Source organism: Anomaloglossus baeobatrachus, chromosome 1, assembly GCF_048569485.1.
Source record: "Anomaloglossus baeobatrachus isolate aAnoBae1 chromosome 1, aAnoBae1.hap1, whole genome shotgun sequence".
Classification (NCBI taxonomy): Eukaryota; Metazoa; Chordata; class Amphibia; order Anura; family Aromobatidae; genus Anomaloglossus; species Anomaloglossus baeobatrachus.
The window spans coordinates 582,000,235-582,018,820 of NC_134353.1; the positions used below are offsets into that span (position 1 = coordinate 582,000,235).

An 18,586-nucleotide genomic window follows, 5' to 3' on the forward strand; every position below is an offset into this window, starting at 1 on the left:
TGACAGCTTTGTAGCAGTGCACAGAGAGTGACTGCGCCCGACTGGACAACAAGCAGAAGATGAAGCCCTTTGTGCTTAGCAAGGAATAGATATATTTCTTCACATATGACAGGCGTGCTCTCAGCTGACGATTGAGTTATGTGTTATACAGCTCTTGTCAGTTGAGACTCTGGTTTCGGGAGCTGTTTGTCTTCATTCTGCAGCCCACCCTGACACGTGAGTAGGACGGGTTGCAGTTTGAATTATATCGGGGATGTCATTTTGTCTCATTATCTGAGAACCCTTTTAACTTTGAACTAATGTGTGGACACCATTTGCTTTGATTTCTCCCATACATAGTACTCAGAGACATGGGGCATTCCTGGCTGTCTTTATATAGACTTTTTTAGAATAGCAGCTGTGTGGTATCTATTTAGGGGCATAGAAATTAAAAGTTTTAAAACTGCTAATATTTTCAAAATTTGTTCACATTTTTGATATTTTCATAAACAAACGCACATCATCTCGATCTAAATTTACGTACTAACAAAGTACAATGTGTCACAAAAAACTCAACCTTAGCATCACTGAGATTTGTGGAGGTTATTACCACATAAAGTGACACAGACCCGATTTGAAAAAGCTTCCACACAAAGTAATTACTAAATTACATAATCATCATTTAAAAAAAATCAAAACAAAAAAACAACTTATTTTTGTTTGGGATGTTAAAAGAATTAAACATTTAGCAGCAGTTTTTTATATTTACAATGCATTTACAAAATTTATATTTTTAGGGACCACTTCACTTTTAAAGGGACTTGGAGGAGCCTGAAAACCCACAAAGACCCCATTTTAAAAATTGCACCTCACCCACCCAACCCCCCACACTCCACCTCCAAGTTTTTCTAACTGCACTCAGTACATTTATTAACCCTTCAGGTAATTCATAAGTTGTTTTTTTTATACATTTGTTTTATTGAAAGCAGTTACACAACAATAATACATGTATTCCAAAAAAAGACATCTTCAGAAGTTGGAAACAAAAGTTCAACAATATGCATTTTTCTTCAAAAGCTATATAAAGGAGATTCTCAGGTACACGTATCATTATATAGTTTGATATTAGCAAATCCATTAAAACCCATGTTGTGTTATAGAAGCATAGAAACAATATCCATGTTACTCATCTGTCATCAAACCTGAAGCACAAGCTCATAATTTAAATAGTTCAGATCTCACAATAACTATAAAACCATAAAACCTTATGCTGCTCACTGTAAAGGCTGCTTTACATGCAGAGACATCACTAGCGATGTCGCTGGTGAAAGCACCCACCCCCGTCGTTTGTGCGTCACGGGCAAATCGCTGCCTGTGGCGCACAATATCGCTAGGACCTGTCACACGTACTTACCTTTCTAGCGACGTCACTGTGGCCGGTGAACCGCCTCCTTTCTAAGGGGGCGGTTCGTGCTGCGTCACAGCGACGTCAAACGGCAGGCGGCCAGTAGAAGCGGAGGGGCAGAGAGCAGCCGAAAGAAAGTGACGCCCACCTCATTGCCGGAGGATGCAGGTAAGGTGTTGTTCCTCGTTCCTGGGGTGTCACACGTAGGGATGTGTGCTGCCTCAGGAAAGACGAACAACCTGCGTCCTGCAACAGCAACGATATTTGGGATTAGAACGACGTGTCAACGATCAACGATTAGGTGAGTAATTTTGATCGTTAGCGGTTGTTCGTACGTTTCACACGCAACGACATCGCTAACGAGGCCGGATGTGCGTCACGAATTCCGTGACCCCAACCACATCTCGTTAGCGATGTTGTTGCATGTAAAGCCCCCTTAAGACCTTGAAAATTAAAAATGATGTTTTGTGCCAAAAATGTTTTTAGCCCCCAATTTTTCACTTATGCAAGGGTGACAAAAGAAAATGGCCCTCACATTGTTGTGATTTTTTTTTTGAGTAGAGGGATACTCCATATGTGGTCAGATACTACTGGTTGGGCACACAAAAGGAAAGGAGAAAGCATTTGACTTTTGGAGAACAATTTTGGCTGCAAGAGATTGTAGACACCATGTCACATTAGGAGAGTTCCTGAAATGCTAAAACAGCAGAAAACCCAAAACTGACTCCATTTTGGAGACTACACCACTTGTGGAATTCATCTACAGATGTGGTGTTCATTTTAAACTCACAGGTGATTCACATAATTTTATTGCATTGGACTGTGAAAACAAAAAATTAGATTTTTTTTCCACTTAATAGTTGTTTTAGCACCAAATTTCAAAATAACTAGTAGGAGAAAATAAATCACATATTTTTTTACTCAACTTCTCCTGAATATGATAATTCCTCACATGTGGTCAGAAATTACTTTTCCACAATAGTGGAACTCTCAGAAGGGAATGAGTGACATATTAGAGTGCAGATGTTTTTGGCATGATTTGCGGGTGTCATGTCACATTGGCGGAACCCCTGAGGTGCTAGTACAGCAGAGCACCACATAAGTGACCCCACGTTACAGACTACACCTTCTTCAAATGGGTTATCAACCCTAAACATGCTGCCATAGTAACAATGCAATGATTTATATGAAAGCATATTCATGTGTGTAAATGGCCCTGTCACAGTCCAGACCTAAATCTCATTGAGAATCTGTGATAAGACCTGAAAATTGCTGTTCACAAACACCTCCATCCAACATCACCTGATTATAGCAAGCTACGTTCGGACTATAAGATGTATACTTTTTTTTTTGCTAAAAATTCTTAAAGGGAATCTGTCAAGTTGTTTTTGCTACCTCATCTGAGAGCAGCATAATGTAGGAAAAGAGACACTAATTTCAGTTCAATTCATCTCCAATGGAATCGCGGCAAGATGCGGTCACATGCGGCTGCGTATGATACACGCAATCGCATGTGACCGCATCTTGCCGCAACTCCACTGGACTCCAATGAAGGAGTAGAACCATCTCAAGGAGGATCACAAGGAAATGGACAGCATGTGACTTAAATATGGGTGTCTGTGCAAAGGGTCTGAATACTTATGACCATGTGATATTTCAGTTTTTCTTATTTAATAAATTTCCAAAAATGTCTACATTTGGGTTTTTTTCTGTCAAGATGGTGGATGGGGTGCAGAGTGTCCATTAATGAGAAATGAAACTTTTTTGAATTTACCAAATGGCTGCAATGAAACAAAGAGGGAAACATTTTAAGGGGTCTGAATACTTTCCGTACCAAACGTATCTCTTGCTAGCCTCAGATTACATAGCAGAAACCTGCAGACAGATTTACTTAAAGTCCAAGAAATACTGTGGGTTTCTAAATTGCATGTCATGTCCTTATAGAATAGCATCAGTGATATATATTGTTTTGCTGAGGTGGCATCTGACAGCGACAGGTAAGTGATGATTATTATAGAAGCAGAAGATCTAATAGCTTTGGCCCTTTTTGACAGTCTACCCAGTTTGACATTTTACTGTTGCATTGTAGATGTGAGTGACAGAATTTGATTGCACCGTGTAGCTCTTGCAACAGGTTCTTATTTTTTTCTTTACAGGCAGTGCTGTGGAAAAGTCCTTGGCCATAAGTCAGGCTGGAGAGCTGTATGAGGAGTGGTTGGAGTTAAGAAATGGATGCCTCTGCTGCTCTGTAAAGTAAGTAATATTTCAAGAAGCATTTAATTTTGTGAGGCAGAAGCCACTAACCCTTTTTTTTTTATCTTGTAATTAGTGTTCAACCATTAGTGTTTCAGAAAATAATTAAAACCCCGATTCATCATTTGTGATTTTTCCAAATAAAAAAAAAAAACAAATAAAATAAAAGAATAAAGCCCAAATATAAAAGACATTATTGCAACAATTTTTACTACAGAAAAAAGGCACAGTATGACTCGGTCTTAAGTATTTCAAATATATTGACCTATATGTCAGGAAAATACTTAAGGCTGCTTTACACAGAGCGACATCGCTAGTGATGTCGCTCGTGAAAGCACCCGCCCCCGTCGTTTGTGCGTCACGGGCAAATCGCTGCCCGTGGCGTACAAAATCGCTAGTGCCCGTCACATGTACTTACCTTCTTAGCGACGTCGCTGTGGCCGGCGAACAGCCTCTTTTCTAAGGGGGCGGTTTGTGCGGCGTCACACGGCAGCCGTCCAATAGAAGTGGAGGGGCAGAGAGCAGCCGCATGAAAGTCACGCCCACCTCTTTGCTGGAGGATGCAGATACAGTGTTGTTCGTCATTCCCGGGGTGTCACACGTGGCGATGTGTGCTGCCTCAGGAACAACGAACAACCTGCGTCCAAAATCAGCAACGACATTTTGGAAATGAACGACGTGTCATCAATCAACGATTTGGTGAGTATTTTGCATCGTTAGTGGTCGCTCGTACGTGTCACACGCAACGACTTCGCTAACGAGGCCGGATGTGTGTGACGAATTCCGTGACCCCAACGACATCTCGTTAGCGATGTTGTTGCGTGTAAAGCCCCCTTTAGAGGTCTCTGCATGTTATGAAATTGGTATAGTTAGACAGCATGAAATTAATCAATTTTGTAATTAACTTTTATTTTTGCTGTGTTTCTACTGCTAAGAGAGCTTTTATCATACACCGTGTAGAGCTTGTTGCCAAAAAATACAACCACCAGGCTGAAAAGTTAATTCATGAGATCCCAGTCAGCTCTTTCCAGCCCATTAATTTCTTTACAGCAGTTAGGCTATGTTCACACAGGGCATTTTTGGTCAGGATTTGAAGCGTTTTTTAGCTGTGGATTTGCCTTGGTTTAACACAAATCCATGCTAATAAAATGCTGTTTTTACAGTCCCAGTAAAGTCTGAGATTTCTGAAATCTCATACACACACACACAAACACATCCAAATTTTTTCCTGACTGTTTTGACAAATATCTGCGGTATGGGTCAGGTTTTTAAAGAATGAACATGTCAATTCTTGCCGCGGTATTGCAGCGTTATTGTACCCACAGAGAACAATGAGGAAGTGCCAATACCGCTGTAAAACCTGACCGATAAAGTATTCATCCAGTTTTCATCAGGTTTTGGTGGCAAAACCTGCTGAAAAATAGGATGTGACCTCACATGTGTAATACTATTGTATGTACTGGGGATTTCGATTGCGTTAGGGCAATGACAACCAGAGACGAGTTCTTGGTGCAAAAGACGTTTTATAATATGTAACCGCAATATGTGCACAGAACAGAAAATACACAATAATATGTAACCGCAATATGTAAACAGAACGAAATATACACAGTAATATGTAACCGCAATATGTACACAGAACAGAATATACACAGTAGAACATAAACACAGTAAATACCTGCCGGGTTCAGAGCAAAGGGGAATTCCCGGGGCCGCGCACTGGACTCCCCCAGGGAGACTGCCAGAAGCGAACCCCTATACAGTGGCTGTCCGGCAATCACCCCAGAAGGCCCAAATGTACAGCAGCCGGGACACAAAAGGGCAACAGATATAGTCCAAAAAATGTCCGTACGTGATGTGAGTCCTAGGGTGGATATGAACGGAAGGGACCGGGCAGAAGTGCCGACCAGAGACGGCAGACAGAGTCCGAGCACAGTTGGATGAGAGGTGAAGTCCAGAGCTGGTGTCAGGTGTTTCAACCGGATCCAAACAGCAATCAGGAGATGAGAGCAGCAGGGCAGGAGTACACAGGAAGCAGTATACTCAGGCAACTAGACTAAGCTTAGGGGCGCGCTTTTAAACAGATGAACAGGATGTAGGGCAACAGAACAGAAAACTCCATGTTAACAAAGGCCAAGATCCTTCAAAAGAAAACTGGAAATCCCGGAACACTGACAGTACTCCCCCCCCCCCCCAGAAACGGCCTCAGGACGGATCAGGGCCAGGCTTGTCCGGGTACCTCCGATGAAACTGAGCAACCTTCCGGGGCGCTCGGATGTTACCCACAGGTTCCCAGGAATCGTCCTCGGGGGAGTACCCCTGCCAACGTACCAGATACTGAAGCCGATGCCGATGGAGCCAATAATGTCCTCAACCACGAACTGCTCCTGGCTATCAACCATCACCGGCGGAGGAGGAGGCACGATACAACCATGAAACGTATTAGGGGAAACTGGTTTTAGCAGAGAAACGTGAAAGACCGGGTGTATCTTTAAATTGTGCGGCAACCTCAGCCGACAGGCCACAGAGCTCACTATCCCGGTGATCTTAAACGGACCAATGAATTTCTGCCCCAGCTTCTGCGAAGGAACACCTAATTTCAGATTTTTGGTGGATAACCACACAGAGTCCCCTACCTTATACATGGGTGCCTGTTTCCGGTGAGTGTCTGCTGACTTCTTGTAACGCTCCTGAGCCTAAGCCAAAGAGTCCTTTAAAACCTCCAGATTCCGTCGTAGCTCCGTCAATCTGTCCTCCACTGCTGGCACCGAAACCGCCACCGGTGACCTAGGCAAAATATTCGGATGGTAACCCAAGTTAGCGAAAAAGGGCGTTACCTTAGTGGAGCTGCTCTGAGTGTTGTTATACGAGAACTCCGCCAAAGGAAGCAGCTGCAACCAATTGTCCTGCAGATGGCTGACATAACATCGTAGGTACTGCTCCAGGGTTTGATTAGTCCGTTCGGTTTGCCCATTTGTCTGGGGATGGTATGCAGAAGACAAACAGACATCAATATGGAGTGCCGAACAAAACCCTTTCCAGAACTTAGACGTGAACTGCACGCCCCGGTCAGAGATGATCTCATCCGGTACCCCATGCAATCGAAATATATTCTGGATAACCAAATCCACTGTCTCTGCGGCTGAGGGAAGACCGGTACATGGAATAAAGTGAGCAGCCTTTGTCAACCGATCCACCACCACCAAAATGGTATTGTTACTGCCTGAGACGGGCAACTCCACAATAAAATCCATTGAGATGGATCCCCAAGGGCGAGATGGTACGGGTAACAGTTGAAGGAGTCCCGTAGGAGCCACACGAGGGACCTTGCACTGGGCGCAAACCACACATGAGTGGACATAGTCTTTCACATCCTTTAAACAGGTAGGCCACCAGAAAAAACGACTCAGAAATTCCTGCGTCTTCTGTACCCCCCTATGACCTGCCAACACGGAGTCATGGACCAACTTGAGAACCCGAAGTCTTACAGCCTCCGGGACATAAATTCGTCGCTCTCTCAACCACACACCCTTCCGAAGAACAAGAGTCACATCATTCGGGGGGGCAGCAAGAAATACGTCACCATCATAGGCCAGCTTGATGTCCTTCCACAAGTCCTGGTCCCGGATTACTCCAACAAAATTGGCATCTGATAAAACGGTCTGAGACGGGGTTCCAGGCACGGAGTCCATGGCGTGGATTCGGGACAAGGCATCGGCTTTCCCATTACGTGACCCTGGACGGTATGTAACGATAAAATGAAACTGGTTATGGAACAGGCTCCAACGGGCTTGCCGTGGAGACAGGCACCTGGCAGATTTAAGTAATTCTAGGTTACGATGGTCTGTGAGAACTATCACTTGTTGCGCTGCTCCCTGTAAGTGGTGTCTCCATTCCTTAAAAGCAGAAATAATCGCCAACAATTCCTTGTCCGCAATGTCATAGTTCTTTTCTGCAGGGGACAACCGGTGAGAAAAGAAAGCATATGGGTGCAAGAGACTCTTGTCCCCAGTCCTTTGTGAAAGGATAGCCCCTAATGCATAATCGGAAGCATCGACTTCCACAATAAAAGTGAGTGCGTGATTCGGGTGTATTAGTATTGGTGCTGAGGTAAAACAAACCTTGAGACGATTGAAAGCTTCCTGGGCCTGGGCGGACCACACAAACTTCTGCCCTTTTTTGGTTAACAGAGTGATAGGACGGACGATCTCTGAAAAGTTACGGATAAAGCGTCTGTAAAAGTAAGCAAAACCGACAAAGCGTTGTACCTCCTTGATGTTTCCCGGTTCTGGCCAGTCTAGAATTGCCCGTATCTTGACAGACTCCATGTTCAGTCCCTGAGGAGAGATGACATATCCTAAAAATTGTATCTTTGAGCAATGGAATTCGCACTTCTCCAGTTTAATATACAGGTGGTTATCCCTCAGACGGGTAAGTACTGTCTTGACGTGCTCCTGGTGTTCCTGTAGGGAATCAGAAAATATCAAGATATCATCCAGGTAAATCACCATGAACTGGTCCATTATATCCCTAAAAATATTGTTGACTAGGTGTTGGAAAGCCGCTGGGGCGTTACAAAGTCCAAAAGGCATCACTAGATACTCATAATGTCCATACCGACATCTGAACGCTGTTTTCCACTCGTCCCCGGGACGTATGCGGAGTAGATTATATGCCCCACGGAGATCCAATTTAGTAAATATTTTGGCCTGTTGTACTCTCTCCAATAGTTCGGGAATCAACGGTAATGGATACCGGTTCCGGATGGTTATCTTATTTAGTTCCCGGTAGTCGATACAAGGTCTCAGAGTCCCCTCTTTCTTTTTCACGAAAAAGATGGGTGCCCCTGCTGGTGAGGTAGAAGGTCGAATAAATCCCTTGGCTAGGTTTTCATCGATGTAATCTTTTAGTGCTTGTAACTCAGGTGCCGCCAACGGGTAGACATGACCAAACGGGATCTCTGCCCCTGGGAGTAAGTCTATGGGACAATCATACGGTCTATGCGGGGGAAGCCGATCTGCTTTTCTTTTGTCGCATATATCAGCAAAGTCATTATAAACCGGGGGTAGAACAGGTACCTGTACAGTGCCCTCCGCATTCGGTGTTACTGGAACCGGTACAGTTGGACTAAATGGTCGGACCACTCTGGGGTGGGAAGGATATTTCTTTAGTCTCCCTATCGATGACTGGATTTGTAGACCGCAGCCAAGGAATTCCTAAAATTATCAGAAAATGTTGAGAAGAAATCAACATGAAAACAAGGGTCTCCTGCTGACCTGGTTTCATCACACATTCAAGGGGTACTGTCTCCCGATCAACTGGTCCGGAAACTAATGGAGAACCGTCTACCGTCTCCATGGTAACTGGTGAGGATCTTTGTTGAGTCTGGATACCGTGTTTCCTGGCAAAAGAAGAGTCCATGAAATTTCCCCCTGCCCCAGAGTCTATCATTGCAGATGTAGGAATTAACTGTCCCTCCCACCGAATCTGAATGGGAAGCGAGCAATGGGTGTATTTCCCTTCTGGGTCCTTAGGTGAAGTTGACATCAATGTCGCGGGAAATACCGCATCCAGGTGTAAACTTGCCTCAGAGATATCGGACTCTGCGTCCGTGTTGTCACACTTTGCCATTGCTGCCAGTACCTTATTCGGGCGATTTGGACGTTTTGGGCAGTCAATCAGAAAATTGTCCGATTGACCACAATAGAAACACAAACGCTCACGGAGCCGGTGTTCACGACGTATCGATACGCACACAGTGGAGTCCCGTGGAGATTCGGCACGAGCTAACTCGTCCTTGATGGTACCGGACAAACCCTTTCTGAACACTGATAATAGCGCATTATTTCCCCAGTCGGTGTCTACCACTAACCTTTTGAACTCAGTGGCGTATTCGACGACAGACCGCTTTCCCTGACGTAAGGAAAGCAGAGCCGATTCAGCGGTAGCACGGCGATTAGGATCATCAAACATTTGCGCCATTGCTGTTAAAAAGTCATCCAGGTTATTTAAACGGATATCACGATTCTCTATCATAGGATTAGCCCAAGCCAGTGCTCGTGAGGTTCACAACATGATTATACATAACACTTTTGACCGGTCAGACCGGTAATAATCAGCATGTACATCAAAAAACAATATACACTGGTTAACAAACCCACGGAACTGACTTCGATCACCACGGAAACGAAATGGGGGTAACCTAGGCATACCGGCAGCTGATACGGACGTAGTGGGGGCGGCTTCCTGAGCCTCCACTCTGGTTTGCAAATCCTGAATAGCCGGACCCAGTACCTGGTGATCATGGCCCAGCTGTACCTCCACGTCTTTAAGCTTAGTTTGCACCGCCTCCATGTCCTGCTGCAAGGAGTTAATCATGGAGAAAAGCTGATCTACTCGTGTCTCAGTCATTGCCCCAGCGAAATCCTCTTATTGGCCTGAGTATAATGTAATACTATTGTATGTACTGAGGATTTCGATTGCGTTAGGGCAATGACAACCAGAGACGAGTTCTTGGTGCAAAAGACGTTTTATAATATGTAACCGCAATATGTGCACAGAACAGAAAATACACAATAATATGTAACCGCAATATGTAAACAGAACGAAATATACACAGTAATATGTAACCGCAATATGTACACAGAACAGAATATACACAGTGGAACATAAACACAGTAAATACCTGCCGGGTTCAGAGCAAAGGGGAATTCCCGGGGCCGCGCACTGGACTCCCCCAGGGAGACCGCCAGAAGCGAACCCCTATACAGGGGCTGTCCGGCAATCACCCCAGAAGGTCCAAATGTACAGCAGCCGGGACACAAAAGGGCAACAGATATAGTCCAAAAAATGTCCGTACGTGATGTGAGTCCTAGGGTGGATATGAACGGAAGGGACCGGGCAGAAGTGCCGACCAGAGACGGCAGACAGAGTCCGAGCACAGTTGGATGAGAGGTGAAGTCCAGAGCTGGTGTCAGGTGTTTCAACCGGATCCAAACAGCAATCAGGAGATGAGAGCAGCAGGGCAGGAGTACACAGGAAGCAGTATACTCAGGCAACTAGACTAAGCTTAGGGGCGGGCTTTTAAACAGATGAACAGGAAGTAGGGCAACAGAACAGAAAACTCCATGTTAACAAAGGGCAAGATCCTTCAAAAGAAAACTGGAAATCCCGGAACTCTGACAACATGACAGCGCGACACAGAACTCGTAATCGGCCGACACTGGAGTCAGCTGATCGGGAGTCAACTGAACTCCTGACCTCACAGCCTGGAAAAGCTGTGATGGATGCAGATAAACAGCAATCACTGCCTGCTGCCAATCACGTGTGACCGTGTGCGAGCTGTGAGGTCAGGAGTTCAGCTGAGTTCAGATAAGCTGACTCCACTGCCAGCCAATTACTTGTTCTGTGTCCCCCTGCATCCATCGCAATGTGTGCGGGCTGTGGAGTTCAGCTGAGTTCGGTCGGCACTGGAGTCAGCTGATCTGAATTCAGCTGAACTCCTGACCTCACAGCCTGCACACGCTGCTATGGATGCAGCAGGACACAGAACAAGCAGTTGGCCTGCACTGGAGTCAGCTGATCTGATTACTTGTTCTGCTGGCTGTGAGGTCAGGAGTTTAGCTGTGTTTAGATCAGCTGACTCCAGTGACGGCCGATTGCTTGTTCTGTGTTCCGCTGCATCCATCACAGCGTGTGCAGGCTGTGGAGTTCAGCTGAGTTCGGCCGGCACCGGAGTGAGCTGATCTGAACTCAGCTGAACTCCTGACCTCATAGCCAGCAGAACAAGTAATCAGATCAGCTGACTCCAGTGCCGGCCGACTGCTTGTTTTGTGTCCCGCTGCATCCATCGCAGCGTGTGCGGGCTGTGAGGTTAGGAGTTTAGCTGAGTTCAGATCAGCTGACTCCAGTGCCGGCCGACTGCTTGTTCTGTGTCCCGCTGCATCCATCGCAGCGTGTGCGGGCTGTGTGGTCAGGAGTTCAGCTGAGTTCAGATCAGCTGACTCCAGTGCCGGCCGATTACTTGTTCTGTGCCCCACTGTATCCATCGCAGTTACCATTAAAAAAACCACCAAAACCGCATCAAAACGCCATAAAAACTGCACCAAAAACGCCATAAAAAATGCACCAAAACCACACAAAAACTGCAGAAGACTGTCAGGAGAATTTCTGCCACAAGATCAGGTTTTGGTCAGGGAAAAAATTCTGCAAAAACGACTTGTGTGAACATAACCTTAGACAGCTACTCATCTCCTGCTCTCTATCAGCTCCTAACTGTGCTATTAGTTTCATTAAATCACAAGCCCTACAATCTGCATTTTCCAAAGCAGTTCTCCTCTTTATTATTTGATTGAGCCTTGCAATTATTCAAAGGCATTGTTATCTTTATATGTAGCCTGGGTACTTTAGTGTAGCTTTCAGAAGAATCAACTACAAGTCTATTTAATGGTCACAGTAGCAGGAAAAGCTCAGCAGTAGGACAAAGCTACTGACTCAAACTGTTACTCAAGGAGGAGTGCCCATTCTCCAGCAACAAAAAAGTGAAGAGACTGGAGAGCTGTGTGCTGCTGAAGACAGAAGTTGGGAATTACTGGTTAAAAGGGCTTATCTATAAAGACCAACTTTGCTTTTATGCAGATTTAAATTTATAGCATGTCAATTCTTTCTGCGTTTTTGCTGCAGATTTCACTCATACTAATAAATGGGAAAAGTGTGCACCAAAAACGCATGTTTCTGCTTTTGTGTTTTTACTGCAAAGAGATGCAGAAATAGTACAGAAATGTTTGCACAAATTTCTTAACATATACACATACCCTTATAGTTTGGATGCAGCATTCTATGAGTGATGAGAACACCGACACTGTCATTCACCAGGACAACTATGCAGTGGCACAGTTGTCTGTTCTTCTGGTCACTGGTCAATCTGATTGGTGCAGGGCAGGAGAGGAAGCTATCTGTACTTGTTTGTCATTAAATCTGCATAGATGCAGATTTTGGCTAGTTGAAAATCCTTGCATGTAAGGAACCTAAAAATGTGGTCATGTATAGACAATGTGCAACAGAGCTGTATGTCTGCATGTAGTAGATCTGTGTGTCTGCATGTTGCAGAGCTGTGTTTGCATGTAGCATAGCTGTGTGTCTGCATGTAGCATAGCTGTGTGTCTGCATGTAGCATAGCTGTGTGTCTGCATGTAGCAGAGCTGTGTGTCTGCATGTAGCATAGCTGTGTGTCTGCATGTAGCAGAGCTGTGTGTCTGCATGTAGCATAGCTGTGTGTCTGCATGTAGCAGAGCTGTGTGCCTGTATGTAGCAGAATTGTGTGCCTGCATGTAGCATAGTTGTGTGCCTGCATGTAGGAGAGTTGTGTGCCTGCATGTAGCAGAGCTGTGTGTCTGCATGTAGCACAGCTGTGTGTCTGCATGTAGCAGAGCTGTGTGCCTGCATGTAGGATAGCTGTGGGTTTGTATATAGCATAGGTGTGTCTGCATGTAACAGAGATGAGTGTTTGCATGTAGGAGAGCTGTTTGTTTGCATGTAGCAGAGCTGTGTGTTTTCATGTAGCAGAGCTGTGTATGTAGCAGAGGTGTGTTTTCTTGTAGCAGAGCTGTGTATGTAGCAGAGGTGTGTATCTGCATGTAGCAGAGCTATGTATCTGCATGTGGCAGAGCCATGTATCTGCATGTTGCAGAGCTGTGTGTCTGCATGTAGCAGTGTTGTGTGTTTATGTAGCAGAGCTGTGCGTCTGTATGTTGCAGAGCTGTGTGTCTGTATGTAGCAGAGCTGTGTGTATGCATATAGCAGAGCTGTGCATCTGCATGTAACAGGGCTGTGTGTGTGCATGTAGCAGAGCTGTATACAGTGTGTCCACCCATATCCTGTCCACCGCCATTAACTTGAGAACGGCGGCAGCTATAGGCATAGAAGTGGTGTCTAGGTATAATAAAGTAGCCATGCGTTACGCAAGGAAACCACCTATAGCGCCACCTGGTGGAAAACAACGGAGTTAGCATTTTTATTTCAAAAACAAAACGAGATAGAGAAAAAAAGTGAATTACAAAGTTGTAGGGCATCATCAATTCAATACGAATCGACACCTTGCATACAGAAATTCTATGATATGAAACCCATGACCCCCCCCCAAAACATTGAATGCTGGTCACGCATATGGCGCTCATTTAACTTTGATGCTCAAAGTGGCCACCGTCAGCTGCAATGCACATCTGGACTCTGGACAGCATACTGTATCTTGCTGCACGTTGTGAAGTATGGTAGGTGACACGTTTGCACAAGCATCTGTGATACGTCGTCATAGGTTCTGCAATGTTGGTGGAGGGGGTCGCATACACCTGCTGTTTGATGTGACCTTACAGAAAGAAGTCCAATGGGGTCAGGTCGGATGAACGTCGAGGCCTCTCCACACAGCCACCATACCCAATGACTTGTAGAAAGGTCTCCATGAGGTATCGCTTCACGTCCGCAGCCTTGTGAGTTTTACACGTTCTAATCATAGCATTTCTGTATGCAAGGTGTCGATTCGTATTGAATTGATGATGCCCTACAACTTTGTAATTCACTTTTTTTCTCTATCTCATTCAGTTTTCGAGATAAAAATGCTAACTCCATTGTTTTCCACCAGGTGGCGCTATAGGTGGTTTCATTACTATATACATTTACTATACCTAGACACCACTTCTATGCCTATAGCTGCCATCATTCTCATGTTAATGTCGGTGGAAGGATATGGGTGCACACACTGTATATGTGTGCACTGCAGAGTGTGTACACAATGTGAGAGCTGTAAAGCTATATGTGTATAATAGAAACACACTAACAGTACATCTGTTACTTCCATATTCTACTCTATTGCATTAAAATTTGTAAAATTGACCCCTCCACTTCATGACAACAGGGAAAGTTAAATTAGTCGGAAATATGTTTTCCCTATTATCTTTTGTCAAACCCAGGGGTGTGGCTTTTAGTAAGGTGAACCCTATGGTACTAAAAATATAGTATATAAATTATCCAAAAGCATCACCTAAAAAATGTATATTTTTCCGCTTATATAGCCTCGTTAGTTAAAAAAAATAAGAAAAGTTATGACTACTGAAATCCTAATGAAATTTGTAGAGTCAAAAAACTAGAAAAAGAAATGACTGATCATTATGGGGTTAAACAGTGAGGATGTTAACCTGGAAGGTTTATTGCATAGACAGTGTGCCCTCTAGTGGACACGGCTACACAAGCGTAATCCTGAGAAATAAGACTGAAGATCTTTTATTCTGCACCTTACCTTTCCCCTTAAGATTCGGTGGTTTACTAGATGTTATAACTGCACAAACATTTTACCTTTTTATTTAAGGGACAATGGACTAAAAGCCATAGAAAACCTAATGCAGAAGAAAGGCAAGTTTGACTACATACTGCTGGAAACCACGGGTTTAGCAGATCCAGGTAATGTCTCACTGGTGTGTAAATGCATATACACATCTACCACAGTATGCCACCAAAGTAAAATAGTGTCCATTACAGGATCTTTCTATCTTGTCTGATGGAAAAGCAAAATACAAATAGGTTTAGCCATTTGGTGTTTTTCCTAAATCCTATTATTTCATAAGGCTTTCCAAGCATAAGAATTGAAGGGGCTGTAGTGGCAGGTAAAGCTCCATGCCCCTTAGATATTTTTACACAGAACCATGTTACATAGAATGTTATCCTACTTGGGTACCATCTTTGTCTATGGTTGGAGAACCCCTTTAATTCAAGTGTAGTCGTGACCATAAGGTTTTGCTCTGTATCTGATTCACATCTGCGCCAAACGAGAATTGGAAATATAAATTGTTTTTATTACATGGCTAGTATTCTACATTATATAGCCACTATTAGTCCTCATTCACAAGTCAGTATTTTCCATTAATGTTTGTATCCAAAGCCAGGAGTGGTTCTTAGGCTACTTTAACACATCAGTTGTTTGCCATCAGGCACAATCCGTTGTAAAGACTGATGCGACAAATCCGTCAAAAAAACGGATCAGTCGCATCAGTTTTTTCCATTAGTTTCTTCCGTTTTTTCGACGGATCCGTAGTGATACTGAGCATGCTCAGTTTAAAAAAACAGAATCCATCGCTGAATTCCGTCATTTGATGGATGACGACAGATCCAGCACCCATAGGCTTCCATTGTAAAAAAAAGACGGACGGACAGCGCCGGATCCGTCTCCTTCCATTTTTCGCCGATCCCAAAAAAACGTTCCTTTGGACGTTGCTTCCGGTGGCCACACAGATAATTTTTGCTGTGGTACGACGTATGAAACGTGAGTCCATGCATCGCAATCTGGCGCTAATACAGGTCTATGAGAAAAAAAACAGATCAGGTGTCGGATCCGTTTTTTTTCCCAATTCGCCGGATTACGCCTGATGGCAAAAAACTAATGTGTGAAAGAGGCCTTAAAGAGAACAACTATGATAGAAAGATTGACGCCTGTTCTGTGTTTTAGAGACTCTCCTGGTTTTGCCAAATACTGATGTAAAACACTGATGTGTGAATGAGGCCTTACTATTGGCACTGTTTATTGTCGGCCTTGTATGTATACTAGCCAACAGCTGTTTTTCCCTTTTTAGATTAGATCAGCCATGTTTATTGTAATACAAAGAGGAGGATAGTGGGCTGCCAGGTCCCGCTTATACTATTTTATTATCAGCACGTCTGACACAGATAACCGGACGGGTACGATTATAGCAATACGGAGAAAAGTCAGTTTTTTTATGCTGCAGCCGCTCTCCTTTACTATGCAGGCTGGGGACTGGACTTTGTCGCCTCTTGGGCCAGTTGTATAGTGCCCACAGACCAGTATTACAGTATAATCTCCCCTAATTCCAGTTGTATAGTGCCCACAGACCAGTATTACAGTATAATCTCACCTAATTGCAGTTGTATAGTGCCCACAGACCAGTATTACAGTATAATCTCCCCTAATTGCAGTTGTATAGTGCCCACAGACCAGTATTACAGTATAACCTCCCCTAATTGCAGTTGTATAGTGCCCACAGACCAGTATTAACGTATAATCTCCCCTAATTGCAGTTGTATAGTGCCCACAGACCAGTATTAACGTATAATCTCCCCTAATTGCAGTTGTATAGTGCCCACAGACCAGTATTACAGTATAATCTCCCCTAATTGCAGTTGTATAGTGCCCACAGACCAGTATTACAGTATAATCTCCCCTACTTGCAGTTGTATAGTGCCCACAGACCAGTATTACAGTATAATCTCCCCTAATTGCAGTTGTATAGTGCCCACAGACCAGTATTACAGTATAATCTCCCCTACTTGCAGTTGTATAGTGCCCACAGACCAGTATTACAGTATAATCTCCCCTAATTGCAGTTGTATAGTGCCCACAGACCAGTATTACAGTATAATCTCCCCTAGTTGCAGTTGTATAGTGCCCACAGACCAGTATTAACGTATAATCTCCCCTAATTGCAGTTGTATAGTGCCCACAGACCAGTATTACAGTATAATCTCCCCTAATTGCAGTTGTATAGTGCCCACAGACCAGTATTACAGTATAATCTCCCCTAATTTCAGTTGTATAGTGCCCACAGACCAGTATTACAGTATAATCTCACCTAATTGCAGTTGTATAGTGCCCACAGACCAGTATTACAGTATAATCTCCCCTAATTGCAGTTGTATAGTGCCCACAGACCAGTATTACAGTATAACCTCCCCTAATTGCAGTTGTATAGTGCCCACAGACCAGTATTAACGTATAATCTCCCCTAATTGCAGTTGTATAGTGCCCACAGACCAGTATTAACGTATAATCTCCCCTAATTGCAGTTGTATAGTGCCCACAGACCAGTATTACAGTATAATCTCCCCTAATTGCAGTTGTATAGTGCCCACAGACCAGTATTACAGTATAATCTCCCCTACTTGCAGTTGTATAGTGCCCACAGACCAGTATTACAGTATAATCTCCCCTAATTGCAGTTGTATAGTGCCCACAGACCAGTATTACAGTATAATCTCCCCTACTTGCAGTTGTATAGTGCCCACAGACCAGTATTACAGTATAATCTCCCCTAATTGCAGTTGTATAGTGCCCACAGACCAGTATTACAGTATAATCTCCCCTAGTTGCAGTTGTATAGTGCCCACAGACCAGTATTAACGTATAATCTCCCCTAATTGCAGTTGTATAGTGCCCACAGACCAGTATTACAGTATAATCTCCCCTAATTGCAGTTGTATAGTGCCCACAGACCAGTATTACAGTATAATCTCCCCTAATTCCAGTTGTATAGTGCCCACAGACCAGTATTACAGTATAATCTCCCCTAATTGCAGTTGTATAGTGCCCACAGACCAGTATTACAGTATAACCTCCCCTAATTGCAGTTGTATAGTGCCCACAGACCAGTATTAACGTATAATCTCCCCTAATTGCAGTTGTATAGTGCCCACAGACCAGTATTAACGTATAATCTCCCCTAATTGCAGTTGTATAGTGCCCACAGACCAGTATTACAGTATAATCTCCCCTACTTGCAGTTGTATAGTGCCCACAGACCAGTATTACAGTATAATCTCCCCTAATTGCAGTTGTATAGTGCCCACAGACCAGTATTACAGTATAATCTCCCCTACTTGCAGTTGTATAGTGCCCACAGACCAGTATTACAGTATAATCTCCCCTAATTGCAGTTGTATAGTGCCCACAGACCAGTATTACAGTATAATCTCCCCTACTTGCAGTTGTATAGTGCCCACAGACCAGTATTACAGTATAATCTCCCCTAATTGCAGTTGTATAGTGCCCACAGACCAGTATTACAGTATAATCTCCCCTAGTTGCAGTTGTATAGTGCCCACAGACCAGTATTAACGTATAATCTCCCCTAATTGCAGTTGTATAGTGCCCACAGACCAGTATTACAGTAT

General features: G+C 44.0%; 1 protein-coding gene across 2 annotated transcripts in view; it reads left to right on the top strand.

The window, feature by feature from the left end:
• LOC142296397 (zinc-regulated GTPase metalloprotein activator 1B-like) overlaps positions 1 to 18,586 on the top strand; it is a 116,125-nt gene that overhangs the window by 26,899 nt on the left and 70,640 nt on the right. For both annotated transcript variants that reach the window (XM_075339977.1, XM_075339988.1), the window contains exons 4-5: positions 3,541 to 3,637; positions 14,997 to 15,088. In XM_075339977.1, the coding sequence (XP_075196092.1) occupies positions 3,541 to 3,637; positions 14,997 to 15,088 (189 nt within the window). The remainder of the gene's footprint in view (positions 1 to 3,540; positions 3,638 to 14,996; positions 15,089 to 18,586) is intronic.